At 41.4% G+C, this 15,262-nt stretch overlaps 1 protein-coding gene and 1 long non-coding RNA gene across 2 annotated transcripts; one reads left to right on the top strand and one right to left on the bottom strand.

Moving 5' to 3' along the window:
- Positions 1-1,977: 1,977 nt before the first annotated feature.
- On the bottom strand, positions 1,978-2,868 carry LOC121973799. The gene is made up of 3 exons (XR_006109762.1): positions 2,612-2,868; positions 2,412-2,481; positions 1,978-2,274 (listed from the first exon to the last, which is right to left on the bottom strand). It is a non-coding gene; the product is annotated as an uncharacterized LOC121973799 (long non-coding RNA).
- A 6,481-nt stretch (positions 2,869-9,349) lies between these two features.
- On the top strand, positions 9,350-12,739 carry LOC121973798 (guanine nucleotide-binding protein subunit gamma 3-like). The gene is made up of 5 exons (XM_042525150.1): positions 9,350-9,615; positions 11,073-11,125; positions 11,235-11,279; positions 11,350-11,394; positions 12,406-12,739. Exons 1-5 carry the CDS (start codon positions 9,499-9,501, stop codon positions 12,698-12,700), a joined length of 555 nt encoding a protein of 184 aa, XP_042381084.1. The 5' UTR covers positions 9,350-9,498; the 3' UTR covers positions 12,701-12,739.
- The last annotated feature ends 2,523 nt before the right edge of the window (positions 12,740-15,262 follow it).

The raw sequence follows: 15,262 nt of genomic DNA, 5'->3' as shown, positions 1-15,262 counted from the left end.
TGGAAACCCAAGCCCATGGATGGGTTATCTCTAGCTCCGCTCGGACCCTTCAGAGGGTGGGCCCCCCCCCATTCTTACCGCCGGATCAACCACCACACTCGACCAACCTCGAACTAGCCTTCTAGCCTCCTCCATCAGTCTTACGTCCCTCGGATATCTTCCCATCTTTCACGCCTTGCATTCAAGAGCTTCCTTCGGCCTCATCCTAGTTATCGAGTTCTCTTTGCCAAGTCACACTAGGACTTACCTTGCCAAAACCACATGCTTGGACTTACAACCTTTGCCAAGATCACACTTGGACTTTCCACTTGCTTGACTCCTCACCAAGACTTTCTCCTTTGCCAAGATCACACTTGGCTTTTCAATTGCCTGGCTCCTCACCAGGACTTTCTCCTTTGCCAAGATCACACTTGGACTTTCCAACTGCCTGGCTCCTCACCAGGACTTTCCCATTGCCTGACATCCTCACCAGGACTTTCTCCTGCCTAGCTCCTCACTAGGACTTTCCAAATGCCTAACATCCAATTAGGACTTTCCCAATCAAGTCTCCTGTCAACCTTAACCTACTTGACTTGTATTCTCATCAACCTGGTCAACCCTTTGATCATCTCCATAACCGGACGATTGCTCCAGCAGTCTCCTTATATTGTCAAACATCAAAACTCAAATCCCGACTCAAGCTTGACTCAACTCAAGCTTAGTCAAATTGGTCAAACTTGACCTAGGGAAATTGCCCCAATAAGCATCTCAAGTATAAAATTAACAGAAGGAAACAATAAACCCTCCGAACATCTCCCTATACAAATGAAGAAGATCTCACAAGGAAATAAGTCTGCTATGCACTCCTAAGACATCCGGACAGTGTCATGCGTCCATCTCGCCTCCTCGTCTACTCCGTCTGCATGCCTTCCGTCATATCCTGGGAGATGTCCTTACTTGTAACGTAGGCATCATGAGTCTACGAACCCAGCAAGTACAATTTAATATAAATAATATGGCATTCATAAAGTAGTAGGAGCAATAACTAGTAGGCAAAGAACATAAACTCAATTACAAAACAAAAAAGGAAATACGGTATGTAAAAGAGTCTATATAGCTAATAAGGGTATATATGTCACAAATCTGGAAACCACTATTTGAGTCAGTCAATCAGTCTCATGACTCTAGAGGTACCTCCTAGAGAATATGCAGTAATATAGGCGAAGCTAACATAAATTACAGTATCAGTCATGTTTGGAAAGGCCCTCCCCGGTGCTCATCCCGGGGCACCCAATCCGTACTGTCACCACATTTGCTCATACCCATCCAATTAGCCACATAAAAAAAAACATAATCTATCCATATTATATTGTAAACATTTGATCATACATAACCATTCCATTTATCCTATAAACATCCCAACCTTAAAAGAAGACCACAGAAACATACATCCACGAAAGAGAGCAATAAGAAATGGAAATTCAGCACCTAGCATATATCAACACTTGAAAGGAAACAACCAAAAATATGTTGCTACCTTGTTACTATCTAAAGGAGAAGGATTCAACACCTATAGCAGTTCGAATTCCCATCACAAGGTGCAAAACCACAGAATTCATGCTTCATTCTATAGATCTAACTACAAAGAAAATCATGTCTAACTCGAAAGAATCCCAAACATCATTGATTTAATTTCCAAAAAAAACTCACTAACCAAAGCGGACCAAATCCCAAATCTGATAAAAATAAGTAGAGCATCATTGTTTCGACCACAATCCAAAATCAAATCCGTCCAAAAAGTTGATAGCATTATGAAGAACCAAGAACATTCTCGGAATCGATCGAAAGTCTACTAAATCTATCCTCACAATCCACAGCAAACTGATGAAACAAAAACAACATCGAAGTTGCACCCATGAAAGATCCACAGCTAATCGAGGAAGCAAAACAACGTCAAGATAAACCCACACTTTCCAAATCAATCCTGCAACTCCAAGATTAACAACAAGGAACCAATAACATCTTCAAAACAACATCAAATTGGGTCCACATATTCCAATCTAACCAGCATTTCAAAAGCAACAGAAGGAACAAAAATGTGATTCACCAAGGTTTAGACCACCAGCATCTAGTTGAAACATTTGGAAATAATAGAAGCAAGCAAATCATCTCAAGCTATCAAGGAGAAGAACCGGACTTGTAAATCAGAATCCACATCTTAATGAACCGGTCACATAACCTTGCTCCAAATCTTACGATGCTGCAATTGCGATCCAAAAGAACACTGCGAGGAACCTAAACGAACAGAGAATTACAAAACATCCACCATCCACCAAGTTCATCAGTATTCCCATGAGCAAAAACAAATCGGAACCCGAAAGAAACCCAAGAAGAGGCAGAAACCTCAAGGGAAAACGAATTGCGACGCATACCTTACATTGTACAGAAGACAAGTACATCACCTCCTTCCAAACACCGAATCCAATCATCGACCCCCAAATCCTATGCAGAAAACCAGAAAAAAACCACAAGGCGAAGCAAGATCGTCACAGAAACATTAAATCGCAAACCATTCAATCAATCGAACCTCATAGGTAAGCATTTCAACATCTCCTAGATTCCTCTCCCTTACCTCACGGATCTCACATTATCACAGGGATATGAACTTGTCTTTCCCTTGTCGTTCCCTTCCTCGTGCCTCCTTCAGAACCCTTACGAAATGCTACAGCACTGACTGTTATCCCCGTCCGATTGTGTCACCCTCCGCAGAAGTTGGTTGTGATTTGTGACACGTGACCGAAGCTCGATACGTAGGGTGGAAGTTTCGTCGGAGTAGCGGAGGTGGAGAGGATAGTGACGCGGCGACGATTTCAGGAGGCTATGAGGACAATCGGCGAACACTAGATTTTTATACCTAGGTTGTTTAGTATTGACTTAGGGTAATTAAGATTAATTAACTCCTAACTTAATTGGACATTAACCTTGAACTCCCTCATGCTTATTAGTTCTATTCCTTTAAAATATGTCGTACAAGTTCTTTAAAATCTTAGAAAATTCGTATAAAATTTAGTAAATAAATTTCTTTATTAGCACTGACCTTAGTTTATTATTATTATTTTTAATTAAAATTTTTAATTAACGCTTGAGAGACCTAGTCTTATCATAAAATTATTGTATAAAGATTTCAAATTATAATTGTAAAATAATTATTTTGTGACGTTTTATAATTATTAGATTTTATATTTTTTTTACTTTATTAATTATATTAGTGTTTACAAAGATCATAACTTAGCTATGATGATCAATAGGCCCACATAAGGTTTCATTGTCAATGTGCAGTAACCATTTCTTATACTATTGAAATGATTTGGTAAATGTTACTCATAAAATGAATCTTTTTATTTTCTTTGGAAATCATGGTTGAGCAGCCGTGAAATTGAAATTGTGGCTTATTTGGTTATGAAATGGGAGCTAGGTGACCACAAACTTAGCCTTGAGTTTAGGGGTAGATCAAAATTTAAATTCTATAATGTATATTTTATCTAAAAAACTTGATATAACAAAAATACGTATTGATATTGATCCGGCAGTAAGAATGGGGGACCCACTTTCTGAAGGGTCTTAGCTTGAGAACCGATGAAGGGCTGACTAAGCGGTCAATGGCCGAGCCGATCCACCGGGTTGGTCCGAGCGGAGTTAGAGATAACCCATCCATGGGGTTGGGTGTCCGACGCCAAGGCAGGAGGATCGAAGGGCCGACCGGGAGCCCGAACGGCAGGGGTCAAAGAGCCGAGCGGGCAACCCGCCCGGACAAAATAAGGGCGAGGGGACAAAAAGGTGGCCGAGCAGCCTATGCGCTCGGCTCGGGATATGGGATATCGGTAGAAGCATGTCTGATGATTAGGCCGTACACAAGATCGCACGATGGAGGATCTTGCCGTCACATCATGGAAAGGTTGATACAGTAGCAGTATGGCCTCAGGGACGCCTTTTCTGACGGATTCATATCTGGGCATGGCCCTTCTGACAGACCCATGCCTGGGCATGGTCAAATGCAGGTGATTGCTTTGATTGGCTCGCCCAGGCTTCTTCGAGGGGTCTATATAAGGCCTCAATTTCTTCACCGGAGGTATGCACGTCTTCATCTTGAGGCCACCTTTTTGTCATTCCTCGCCTGACTTGAGCGTCGGAGGACCGTCGCCGGGACACCCCTCCCGGCTCGGTTTTGTTGCAGGTTCGCCGGAGCACTCGAGGATCCAGCAGAGAGCGCCACGTGCCCAGCGTCCACTGACTCTTGGTTCGGACAGGATCAAATTGGCGCCGTCTGTGGGAACGCTCCTGCATCCGATCGGAGACAATGGACGAGGCTGGACGACAACACACGGTGACGCTTTCAACAGAAGAACTCGACGCCCTGGTCGAGATAAGGGCCGCCAAACTCATGGAGCAAAAACAAAAAGCATCCGCCGAGCGGGCGGAGCAGCAAGCAACATCTGCGTCTCATGGCCGAGCGGAAGCACCTCCAACCACCGTCGCATTCCATCGGGCCTTGTTTCGCACCCCTGAAGCCATACCAGCCCGAAGAGATAGAGGATCTTCCTCAGATGAAATGCCAAGGCGGGATGAAAGGAAGGGAAAAGCTCCCCGAGCGGACTACTCCCCCGAGCGGATCAATCGTCAATTTTCGGAGGTTATCCTACGAGACCCTCTGCCCAAGCACTACGTGCCTCCGACGATCGGCGAATACAATGGAACAACGGACCCGGATGATCATCTGGGTAAGTTCGATAATACAGCCACGCTCCATCAGTACACAGATGGAGTAAAGTGTAGAGTTTTCCTTACCACCCTCTCGGGATCGGCTCAACGGTGGTTTCGAAGGTTGCCGGACGGATCCATCACGAGCTTCAAGGAATTCCTTACGGCCTTCCTCCACCACTTCGCCAGTAGTCGGCGCTATCAAAAGACAAGTGTCAGCTTATTCGCCATCAAGCAAGAGCCGAGAGAATCGCTTCGAGGCTATATTCAGCGATTCAACCAAGCGGCGATGGATATCCCAACGGCCACATCGGAGACGATGATGAATGCCTTCACGCAAGGCCTTGTGGATGGGGACTTCTTCCGGTCGCTCATCCGAAAGCCGCCCCGAGATTATGATCACATGCTACATCGGGCCAACGAATATATAAATGTGGAAGAAGCGCAAGCCGCTCGGAAAAAGGAAATTCCAGCCGAGCGCGCACCTGTTCATGCCGAGCGGAAACAGCACACCGCTCAGCAGCCACCCAGAGGACCGAGGGCCGAAGCAATTCGATCCCCTCACGTCAGATCGCCAGCCGCTCGGCCCAAGCCAAAGAAGAGGTGGACCCCTATGTTCTGCAAATTCCACCAAACGGATACGCACAACACGAGGGATTGCCGAAGCCTTCCCTTTGTGTCCAATCCTGTTCCCAGGAAAGCCGAACGACGGTCGCCTCCCATCGACAGGAGACGTAGGACTCATGAAGCTGACCGGACCCGCACCGAGGGACGACACCAGCAGACACCCGATCGGCACCGATCCCCGAGGCAGGAGAATCGCCGGGCGTCTAGAGAACGGTCACGACCGTCCGCTCGGGAGGAGGAAAATAGGAGCAATACTTCCCGGGGCGAGATCAACGTTATTGCTGGTGGGCCGACCGGAGGAGATTCCAACCGAGCCAGAAAGGCGGGCGTCCGTCAGCTGCAGATCCACGCAGTCGGCTGCAGCCAAGAGCGGGCAAGTGGGCCGGAAATCACTTTCGGACCCGGGGACTTAGAAGGAGTTGAAGTACCCCACGACGACGCGCTGCTCATTAAAGCGGTAATAGCAAATTACACCATTCATCGCATATTTGTTGACACAGGGAGCTCGGTAAACATCATATTCAAGAAGCGTTCGATCACCGAAATTGATCGAGCCGAGTCACGCCCATGACAACCCCGCCCACGGGTTTACGGCAACGGTTCACCGGACAAATCCTACGGCCACCCACTGGAGAAGAGCCGCCAGAGGACCAGGATGCTTAACTCGTGGTGGTCGATTCTCCCTCATCCTACAACGTCATTTTGGGACGACCGGCGCTCAATTCCGAGCGGTTGTCTCAACCTTCCACCAGAAGATAAAGTTCCCCGTGGAGGACAAAGTAGGAGAAGTGCGGGGAGATCAGCTAGCAGCTCGGCGGTGCTATATAGAGATGATCCGAGCAGAGGCTTGTTCCGCTCGGAAGGCTCCCCGAATTGAGGTACACGCCATAACCGAGAAACCTCCTGCTTTAATTTATGATGAAAAGGAGGAAGTCCAGATCCATCCGACCCGATCGGAGGCCACGACTTTTATCGCCTCCGATCTGGGGAAAGAACAGAAGGAGAAGCTGATTCAATGCCTCCAACGAAATCATGATGTCTTCGTTTGGTCGACACATGAGTTACCTGGAATTTCGTCGAGCCTGGCGCAGCATGAATTGCATGTCCGACCGGACGCTCGACCAGTGAAGCAGAGAAAAAGGGACTTCAGCGCCGAGCAGAATGCCATTATTCGGGCGGAGGTGGAAAAACTTCTGAAGGCCGGCCACATACGCGAGGTGCAGTACCCGAGCTGGCTGGCCAACGTAGTCTTGGTCTCCAAGCCGGGCGGCAAGTGGAGGGTCTGCATCGACTTTCGAGATTTAAACAAGGCATGCCCCAAGGATTTTTATCCTCTGCTCCGGATAGATCAGTTGGTGGACTCCACAGCCGGCTGCGAACTAATTTGCATGCTTGATGCTTACCAAGGATATCATCAAGTACCGCTCGCCCGAGAAGACCAAGAAAAAGTAAGCTTCGTAACGGCTGACGGCACATATTGTTACAATGTGATGCCGTTCGGATTGAAGAATGCCGGAGCCACGTCTTCATCTTGAGGCCACCTTTTTGTCATTCCTCGCCTGACTTGAGCGTCGGAGGACCGTCGCCGGGACACCCCTCCCGGCTCGGTTTTGTTGCAGGTTCGCCGGAGCACTCGAGGATCCAGCAGAGAGCGCCACGTGCCCAGCGTCCGCTGACTCTTGGTTCGGACAGGATCAGATATTATACTAAATTTTTAGTATACTACTAATTTTTAGTATACTAAAAAAAATCAGTATAACAAAATTCGACATGAAACAAATGTTATCATATATATAGTTAAATTTAGATATCTATACGGTATACTAAAAATTTTGATATAAATTTTATATCGATATCGATAGAGAAAATTATAATATAGTGTTATATCGTACCAAAATTTTTAATATACTTTAAATCGGTATATTTCGATATGGTATATATGGTATACTAAAATTTTGAAAATTTTTTCACCCCTTACTTAAGTTGGCTACAAAAGCATAGCCAAGTGTGGTCGCTCAACTAGGTCAACCGATTTCATGATCATTTTCTTCACTTGTTCAAATAGTCATCGATCGCCCCTCAAGCTACGGTACAGCGGTAGAGGTGCTCCATCAATTCTCAAGCATTCATGATTCAATTATCAGCTACGATGCACTATAAAGCTTTTCCTTTAATGGGATGAAAAATTTAGGATGTTGAATGATGGGTGAGAAACTGCTTGTATTTTTAGATTCATCCTAATGACCGATAGAAAATTTTTATGAGATCAAATCAATTACTTTCAAAATTAGTTAAAGAATTAAATATCTAAATTAGAAATAATCATAGGCCAAATAAGATGGAAGGAGACCATGAACCAAAGAAAAAAAAGTATTTTTAAAAATAAGTTATGAGTTGAAAATTATGCATAATAAATATAGCTAACTCATCAAAAGTCTAGAGTGTAATTAAATGAGGTCTATTGGGAATAAAATCTCTCCCAATTACTTCCCTTATAATTGCCTTGGGACGGATATGAAGAGGTGTATTAATGAAATCTTTTGCCACCTAGGATGTAATTAAAGGATGAATAAAATGTAGAGAGTTTGGGGTTTGGGAAGGGATACGAAGCGTGGAATGTGAGTTTCGGGTTTAAGATTGATGATGAAGCATAAATGTGCTCATGTTCTTAAACATCAAGGGCCACATAGGAAGAATCAAATATAGGAATAATAATTTTTCCCACGAATTTATGGCCCATAAGAAAATTCTAAAATATGGACAGATTTAAACTTTAAGTATGTGTTTAGGTTAGGAGATTTTTTAAATCCCTGCAGTTAACAAGAATGGGTATGATGCAAGCGTGGTACTTACAAATTGCCCAGGCCAATGCTCCATTGGTGCGGATGCGGCCACACAAAGATGGTCCATGCCCATCTTTTTCTCTTTAGTTTTTCGAAGCTTCAACAATCATGACCCATCACATCGATATCAATCACAAAATAATAATAATATTTTTATTTTTCATAACATTTTTTTAAGGATGAATAACTGACCAAGACCGAATGGGAGACCGGGGTTGAGTCGCATAAGTATGGTGCGACTTAAGCTGAGCATAAGTGAAAGGCCCTTGACCCCTTGTTTGATAAGTCTGAGGGTGGGTCAACGTATTCATTCTTTTTAATTGATATGCAATATTCAATTTACGTCTTCATCGGAAAAATAATGGAAGCTCTCGTTTTTTTACTTACTATATTTTGTTGTCAATTCCCTCCTCCCCCCTTCCCTTTCCTCCTTTTCCTCTCTCGGCCGCTTTCTAACCAGGTAATACGTTTGTCATAATGTTCTCGTCAATTCGTATTGACGTCTCAAGATCAATATGGAGGAGATAAATCACGGACGACTATTAACTTTTAGAATAATGACTAATATATAAGGGAAATATTTATCTTGACTTTATCGAGATTCAAACCTCAGATCTCATAATGATAATATCTCATACGCTAACAATTAGACCCATCCGAAAATATCATAATCCTTCTACCCACGCACCTATTCGAAGAAATTACAACTCAACTATTGCGTTCACCACCACACTGACTCCAATATCGATCGGAACTCAATCTCCCTTTCACTTTGCAGTGATAGACCTGATCGGAAACCGAGCCGACAAATGATCAACCTGATGGTTACCGACCTAACAAGGGATTGACTCGGCAAAAGATGACCTAGTCCTCATGGAGTCGACCTGCCGTCCGATCTCAACCGGATCCAAAATCTAAGGTTGAAAACTAAGAACGAAATAACTCAATAACCTAGTCCAAACTAGGCGAATTCGGATTTATCATAATCATGGTTGAGTCAGAATCGATCGAGCCAAAATCAACCACACATTTTAGTTTCTTTTTCTTTTTATGTTTATTATTATTATTATTATTATTATTATTATTATTATTTTATTTAAAATGAATAATTCACCACTTTCTTCTATCTCCTCTTTACTTCAGTGTACCGAGTTGCAGGTCCATTTTTGGAAACCACTTTGGGAGCTGAAGGCAAGTAGGTGAACTTACCGCCTTCCTTTTCCACAGGCCGCAGCTCTCTCTCTCTCGCTACTCCCCAAGACCCCGAGCTGAAGTAGCACCAGCGACGGTGATGGACGTGGAGGCCGTTCCGCATCCCCGATCGCCGCCGCGGATGCCCGACCTCTGCGGCCGCCACTGTCTCCAGGCGCAGCTCCTCCTCTTGACCCGAGAGATTGCCTTCCTCGAGGTAGATTCCTTTTTCCCCTTCCCTTCCTACGATCTTACCCGGCTCAATGCCGATACTAAGATGTAGGATAAGATTGAATGGATCGAGATTGTATGGAAGAGTTTGCTTAAATCTGAAGATGTTTGCTTGTTCATGAGAATGTGAAATGGTTTGATCTTTGGAAGGTAAAAATAGGGTTTGTTTTGCCATCTGCGTGGAGAAGATTTTTTTTTTTTCCTTTCAAGATTCAATCTTTCGGCATTTTTATCAATTCTGTAGATGCATGTAATTTGAGGGGGGGAAGGGAACAAACTAAATCAATAAAAAGGGCAAAAGGCAAAAGGATCTTTGAGTAGACAAGAGACCTGAAGAACAAAGAAGTTACTAGATTAAAGTGATGATGGTACTTCACAAACAGGTCTTGTTTTGCTGTTTGTCCTATGGGAATGTTACTGCACTGCAGTTCTTCTTCTCAAATGACTTAGTTCTCAGTCTTACATATTTTGGAAGTGTTATCATGGTCTATAGGACCCAATTTTACTCTTGTCATGTCACAATTTTCCAGAAAACATACACAAATTAATTCTTTTTTTCTTGTCCTGGTGACCATTAGGCATTTTAAAGTGCCCTTGCTATTTAAAAAGGCAGATAGAGAGGCTATTTCTGTTGGAATTAGTTTTTGAATACTCCAAAATTTTAATAAGTCCACATGTAGTAGTTATCTGTCAAGTATTGTTTGTACTTCAATGGGGTCATAGAGGTGCTTTATGGCTTTGAAGAAATTAACACAAGTGAGCTTGGGTGCCTTGATTAGCACCAACTTCATAGCAAGAAGCACTTGTAATGGAGCTTTGGTGCTTGTGCAGGATGACTCTTTTACTTTTATACTCCTTAATTTTTTTTTTATTTAGTTGGTTCTTATTTTTTCTTCTCCAATGTTGAAAGATAGTCTCCCCATATTGGATGTGAGACTCGTTTTGTTCTTTTTGTTAGGTTTTAAATGGTATTAATTTCTTGATCAGAGCTGTTATTTTACAATTTTGATCTAATAGTTCTTGAAAAAAAAGGTAGATTCGCTACCTTAGAGGTCCCCTAGTACCGGCCCCATGGATATGAAGGGAGGTACATGCAGGTACATAGGTCATAGGTACATGGTGGGGTAAACCCCAAGTCGTTAGTTCCTGAGAATCGACCCCTGGTCATTACGCCAGAGATGTTATGCGCCCACCGTCTGTGCTACGCCCTGGGGGCACTCTAATAGTTCTTGAAGCTCATCTAGTAGGTTTGTCTTTCTTCTCTCTTTTCCCAAAAATGAAGAAGCATGGTAACTTACTCTATCACCTTAGGAAAACCATTGCATTATAGAGATTTAGTTTTGGTACATTTAGGATATTCTTGTTGTATTTGCTTTCTTCAATCAGACTTTCCTAAGCAAGTTTCTTGTTAACGAAAGAGATAATGAAACTTTGTTTTTTCAGGAGGAGATACAATCCATTGAAGGAATCCAACCTGCATCTGTGTGTTGCAAAGAGTATGTTATATAAACTCTTTTTATTTTATAAATTTAAACAACTAAAGTCGATAAAATGTCTTTAACAAAAGCCATCACATTTTTATTGTCATTTCTTTGTTAATTTTAGGGTTGAGGAATATGTGGGGATGATCCCAGAGCCCTTAATCCCAATGTATGCTACTTCGAACTTGCTTTTATTTTAGAGGTTCTACTTTTCTACTTACCCCATTTCTTTCAATCAGATATAAGAGAAGAAAAAAGCAATCTCGCTTTTGGAGGCGGCTCTGGTAATTTCTAGTTCTTCTTTCTCCTATCCACTTGAAATCTTTAAAAGTCTAATTCTCCAAGGTTGGTGTTGTGAATTTTCAGATTTATTCTATTTTGTTTCTCATTTATATCTGTTTTTAGTCCTCAAACTGTAGAATTTTCAGCTATGTTATTATTTAACATATTGATTCTATCAATCGACAATAATTTAGATCATCTATCTTCGATAAAGTTGTTGTCATGTGACCAAAAGGTCATGGGTTCGAATCCTAGAAACAGCCTCTTGCAAAAAGCAGGGTAAGGCTGCGTACATTGGATTCTTCCCCGGGACCCCGCATGGTGGGAGCTTCGTACATTGGATTGCCCTTTATCTATCTTCGATAAAATGTCCTATTGAAAGGTTAGCAATATCTTGTCATAGTTTAAGCTTTAGAATTCATGAATCAATTGGCTTTATTAAAAACTTATATTGGCATACTGGTTTGTCTTTGAGATACTTACTGGTTTGTCTTTGAGATATTTAAGTAGCTTTATAATTGGCATTATCAGATTTGTCAAATCCTGAAATTAAAGTTGCATAATCATGTGTTATGTATCATTTTTTTTTTTAGAAGTTCCCATTATTTTACTGGAGTATGATTATGGCCTCTCAAATTTAGTCGATGCAACATTAATCATGGTGATTTAGGATCCTCCACAGAGGAAATGTTATCCATTCTTTATGCAACTAGTAGTAAATACTAAATGCAAACAATATGTCGAAAAGACATTTGCTTACCAATATGTAAATAGTATGCAACGCAACATTTAGACAGGATATCGAACCTTACCGTTTGGTCTTCAAAATTGTCACTGATAACTTGAATTAGCGGAGAGTCATCCGACCACGCAGAGTAACAGTTTCCTCCAATATCAAGAACAAAATAGTTAGACAAATCATCTTTAGCTACAATATCTAACAGTGATGGTGAAACCTTACTATCTTTATCAGCCGGTCATCTAACTTTCAAATTGTTGTTTCCCGAGTGCAGCACGATGGTGGTTTGCTTCAACATACCAACTTGCTGCTCTGGAGCTCCCTTCAGCTGGTTCAGTAGACATTGGCACAACTGTAGACCGACCTGGACTCATCGCTCCACTCGCTGTCGATGCCCCTGCAGTGGCAACAGCTGCAGTACCTGCAGTTGCTCCAGATTAAAATGTGTGACCCCAAGTTTCTCATGCCCAGGGTATTCTTGTGGATGTGTTTGCTCATGTTCGAAATGTAGCAAAGTCTGCATTTGCCCAAGGTGCTTGTCCTGCATCAGCTACTGCATCTGCGAGTAAAAGTTTTCGATTGCACATTATTTTTTACACTAATCTTGAGAGAAGTTTGTCGGTAGAGTTATCGATAAGTCGCGAATCGTTCGGCTATCACTGAACTCCATGTAAGTTTATATTCGTCAATAATATCTAAATCTTTTTTGAATCATTTTTAATATATATTAAATGTAGTTTTCTTTATATTTTTTTTTACTAGGATCCATTCAAAACTCCTGTGTTTTGATATAATAGCCTGAAATTATTTATGGATTGTTGTTATAAAGGACCGTGCTCTCTCCTGGGTTATCCGCTGTGGTTAAGATCCACGAGAAACTTCCTAATTGCCACTTTACTTGAAATTTGCTACTTCAAATCCGCTGCAAATATTTGGTCCTTCACCGGACTACTTAGAATTGACATAATAGATAGGATTCAAGATTCACGGTACCATATTTTAAGAAGCTGGCCAAAATACAAGTTTCCAGCTTTTCATTTTCCCTAATGAAAGCTTCCATATATATATAATGAAGCAACGAAAGGCAAAATGGCTTCGACAGGTTTTCTCAGGGAGAGAGATACTATGCAACCTGAGAAATTGTTCCTAGAATATATTCATTGCTTCATTTGCTACTATCAAAAATGCCGGCCATGAATCCCCCTCACCGTGCATGCCAACCTGCCTACAGAAATGACCAAATTAATAGCCTCAAATAGTTGCAATGGTGAAAGAGAGATCACAAGAGTCAGAGAGGGGAGTTACTGAACCTGGAGAATGATCAGTGAGCATATAGACTTCAGTTGTCGAGTATGCATTTTCCAGCATTGTTCTCTTCACACACCAATCAAAGTCAGAACCTGAATCACCAGATGCAAGCCATATCTAATGAATCAATTCAGTCAGCTGCTTAAAGCTGGTAGGGAGGTTTGCTGGTTGTACCTGAAAAAAGCAAAAAAGATAAGCATCCAACGTGAAGAGTTCATACGGTCTATTATCTAACACATATGGATAATGACACATACCTTAATGCTAAGTGCTTGTTGCCATTTTGCTATGTAAGGTGCTTGCATCTCCAACCGAATGCGAAGGAGCTTTGTTACACGATCACTGACAGATAAATCCCTCAGTTCATTCTTCTGACTCAACTTTCTCTAAAAGATTTTGAAGACAGTAGTCCATGAAAAACTGAAAAGATGGAGAAAATCACAAAAACAAAATTAAAGAAGTGACACTATAACAGTAGAATGGGAACATTTAAAGACACTTCTATAGCTCTATGATTGTGAATTTCTGAGAAAGGAAAAAAAGTCAACTAAATCATAAGTGAAGCTAAAGATTAGTGCCACCTATTTTCCGCGGACTTTAATTTATATATGTATACAAGTAGGGACGGATTCAAGAATTAGAGATGGGCTGGACTGATCCCAAGTTAGTTGAGTCTATCGAGGACGGTGTAGAAGAGGTCCGAGTTCACTTTACGATCTCATTTTTCCCTATATTTTATCGAATTTAAAATTTTTATTGAATGAAAATTTTCATTATTTATGAGATTGTTTAGTTCATTTACTAGTAATGATATCTAATTCTTAGAAGTTGAAAATTTGAGGGTCGCGGTAGAAGCCTGGCCGCTGACACCGACGTTAGAGAGCATGTCGCTGATGGTGAGATAGAAATAGTTGATCCACTAGTGCGGTACGAGGTCGTGCTTGAACGTCACGCACAAATCTCAATCCACAATTGCTCGCCTCTGAGATCAACGTAAGGGTACTTCATGTGTAGAGGACACGTCGATCCGATAGTGGAAGTTGTGGTAAGGGCGGCTCTATTGATGACTACGCCTCCAAGGACGAGGGCCATGGAGAGAGTGACCATAGTCGTGAGTGACGACAAAGAAATGAAATTAATTAATTAATTAATTAGGAAGTTCATTGTTCTTTGTACATCCCATTTGTGTTTTTTTATTCATGAAATAAAATTAGTATATAATTGATTTTTTTCAGGAAGGATTTAAAAGGATATTTAGTGTTGAAAACAATAATTAGAATGTCTTTATTGATTCAGTGAAGAAAAAAAATGATTTTATGATGTTTCTGTAAACTTATTCTTCAACTTAGACTTATCTATGTAATTTAATCAGGGCAACTCCGTGTAAGAACTGCATGTCCATTTTATGATTAATCATATGTTTGGGCTCGTTTCCAAGTCTGCTTGACCAGAACTGCATGTGCCATTTTATGATTAATCATATGTTTGGGCTGCGCTACAGCATAGTCCAGCATAATCTGTATCAATATACGAGTATATTATGTTGTGCACAGTGTAGTGCGCACGACTGCACAGTGTGCAGCATTTTTTTTATTAAGCTTCGGATTTAACTATTTAGGATTTTGACTTTATGGTATAATTTTAAATCTAAAAAAATTACATTAGAACTATATATATATATATATATATATATATATATATTAAAAATATATGAATTTAATTAAAACTAAATTTTAGTCGAGATTTATTTTTATTGATAATTTTAATATTTTTCCTAGACAAATTAAATTTTATCATTAATTTTTTATTTTTTTTATTAGTCA

The sequence above is a fragment of the Zingiber officinale genome, chromosome 4A (genome assembly GCF_018446385.1).
Source record: "Zingiber officinale cultivar Zhangliang chromosome 4A, Zo_v1.1, whole genome shotgun sequence".
Taxonomy (NCBI): Eukaryota; Viridiplantae; Streptophyta; class Magnoliopsida; order Zingiberales; family Zingiberaceae; genus Zingiber; species Zingiber officinale.
Note: the sequence above shows the minus strand (reverse complement) of the source record. Positions and strands in the feature narration are given on the sequence as shown.

Excerpts from the sequence above, each read along its gene's own strand:
- LOC121973798 (XM_042525150.1), top strand. The coding sequence starts at position 9,499 with ATGGACGTGGAGGCCGTTCCGCATCCCCGATCGCCGCCGCGGATGCCC. Across the intron at positions 11,126-11,234 it reads GCATCTGTGTGTTGCAAAGA|GGTTGAGGAATATGTGGGGA; the intron begins GTATGTTATATA and ends TGTTAATTTTAG. Across the intron at positions 11,280-11,349 it reads CCAGAGCCCTTAATCCCAAT|ATATAAGAGAAGAAAAAAGC; the intron begins GTATGCTACTTC and ends TCTTTCAATCAG.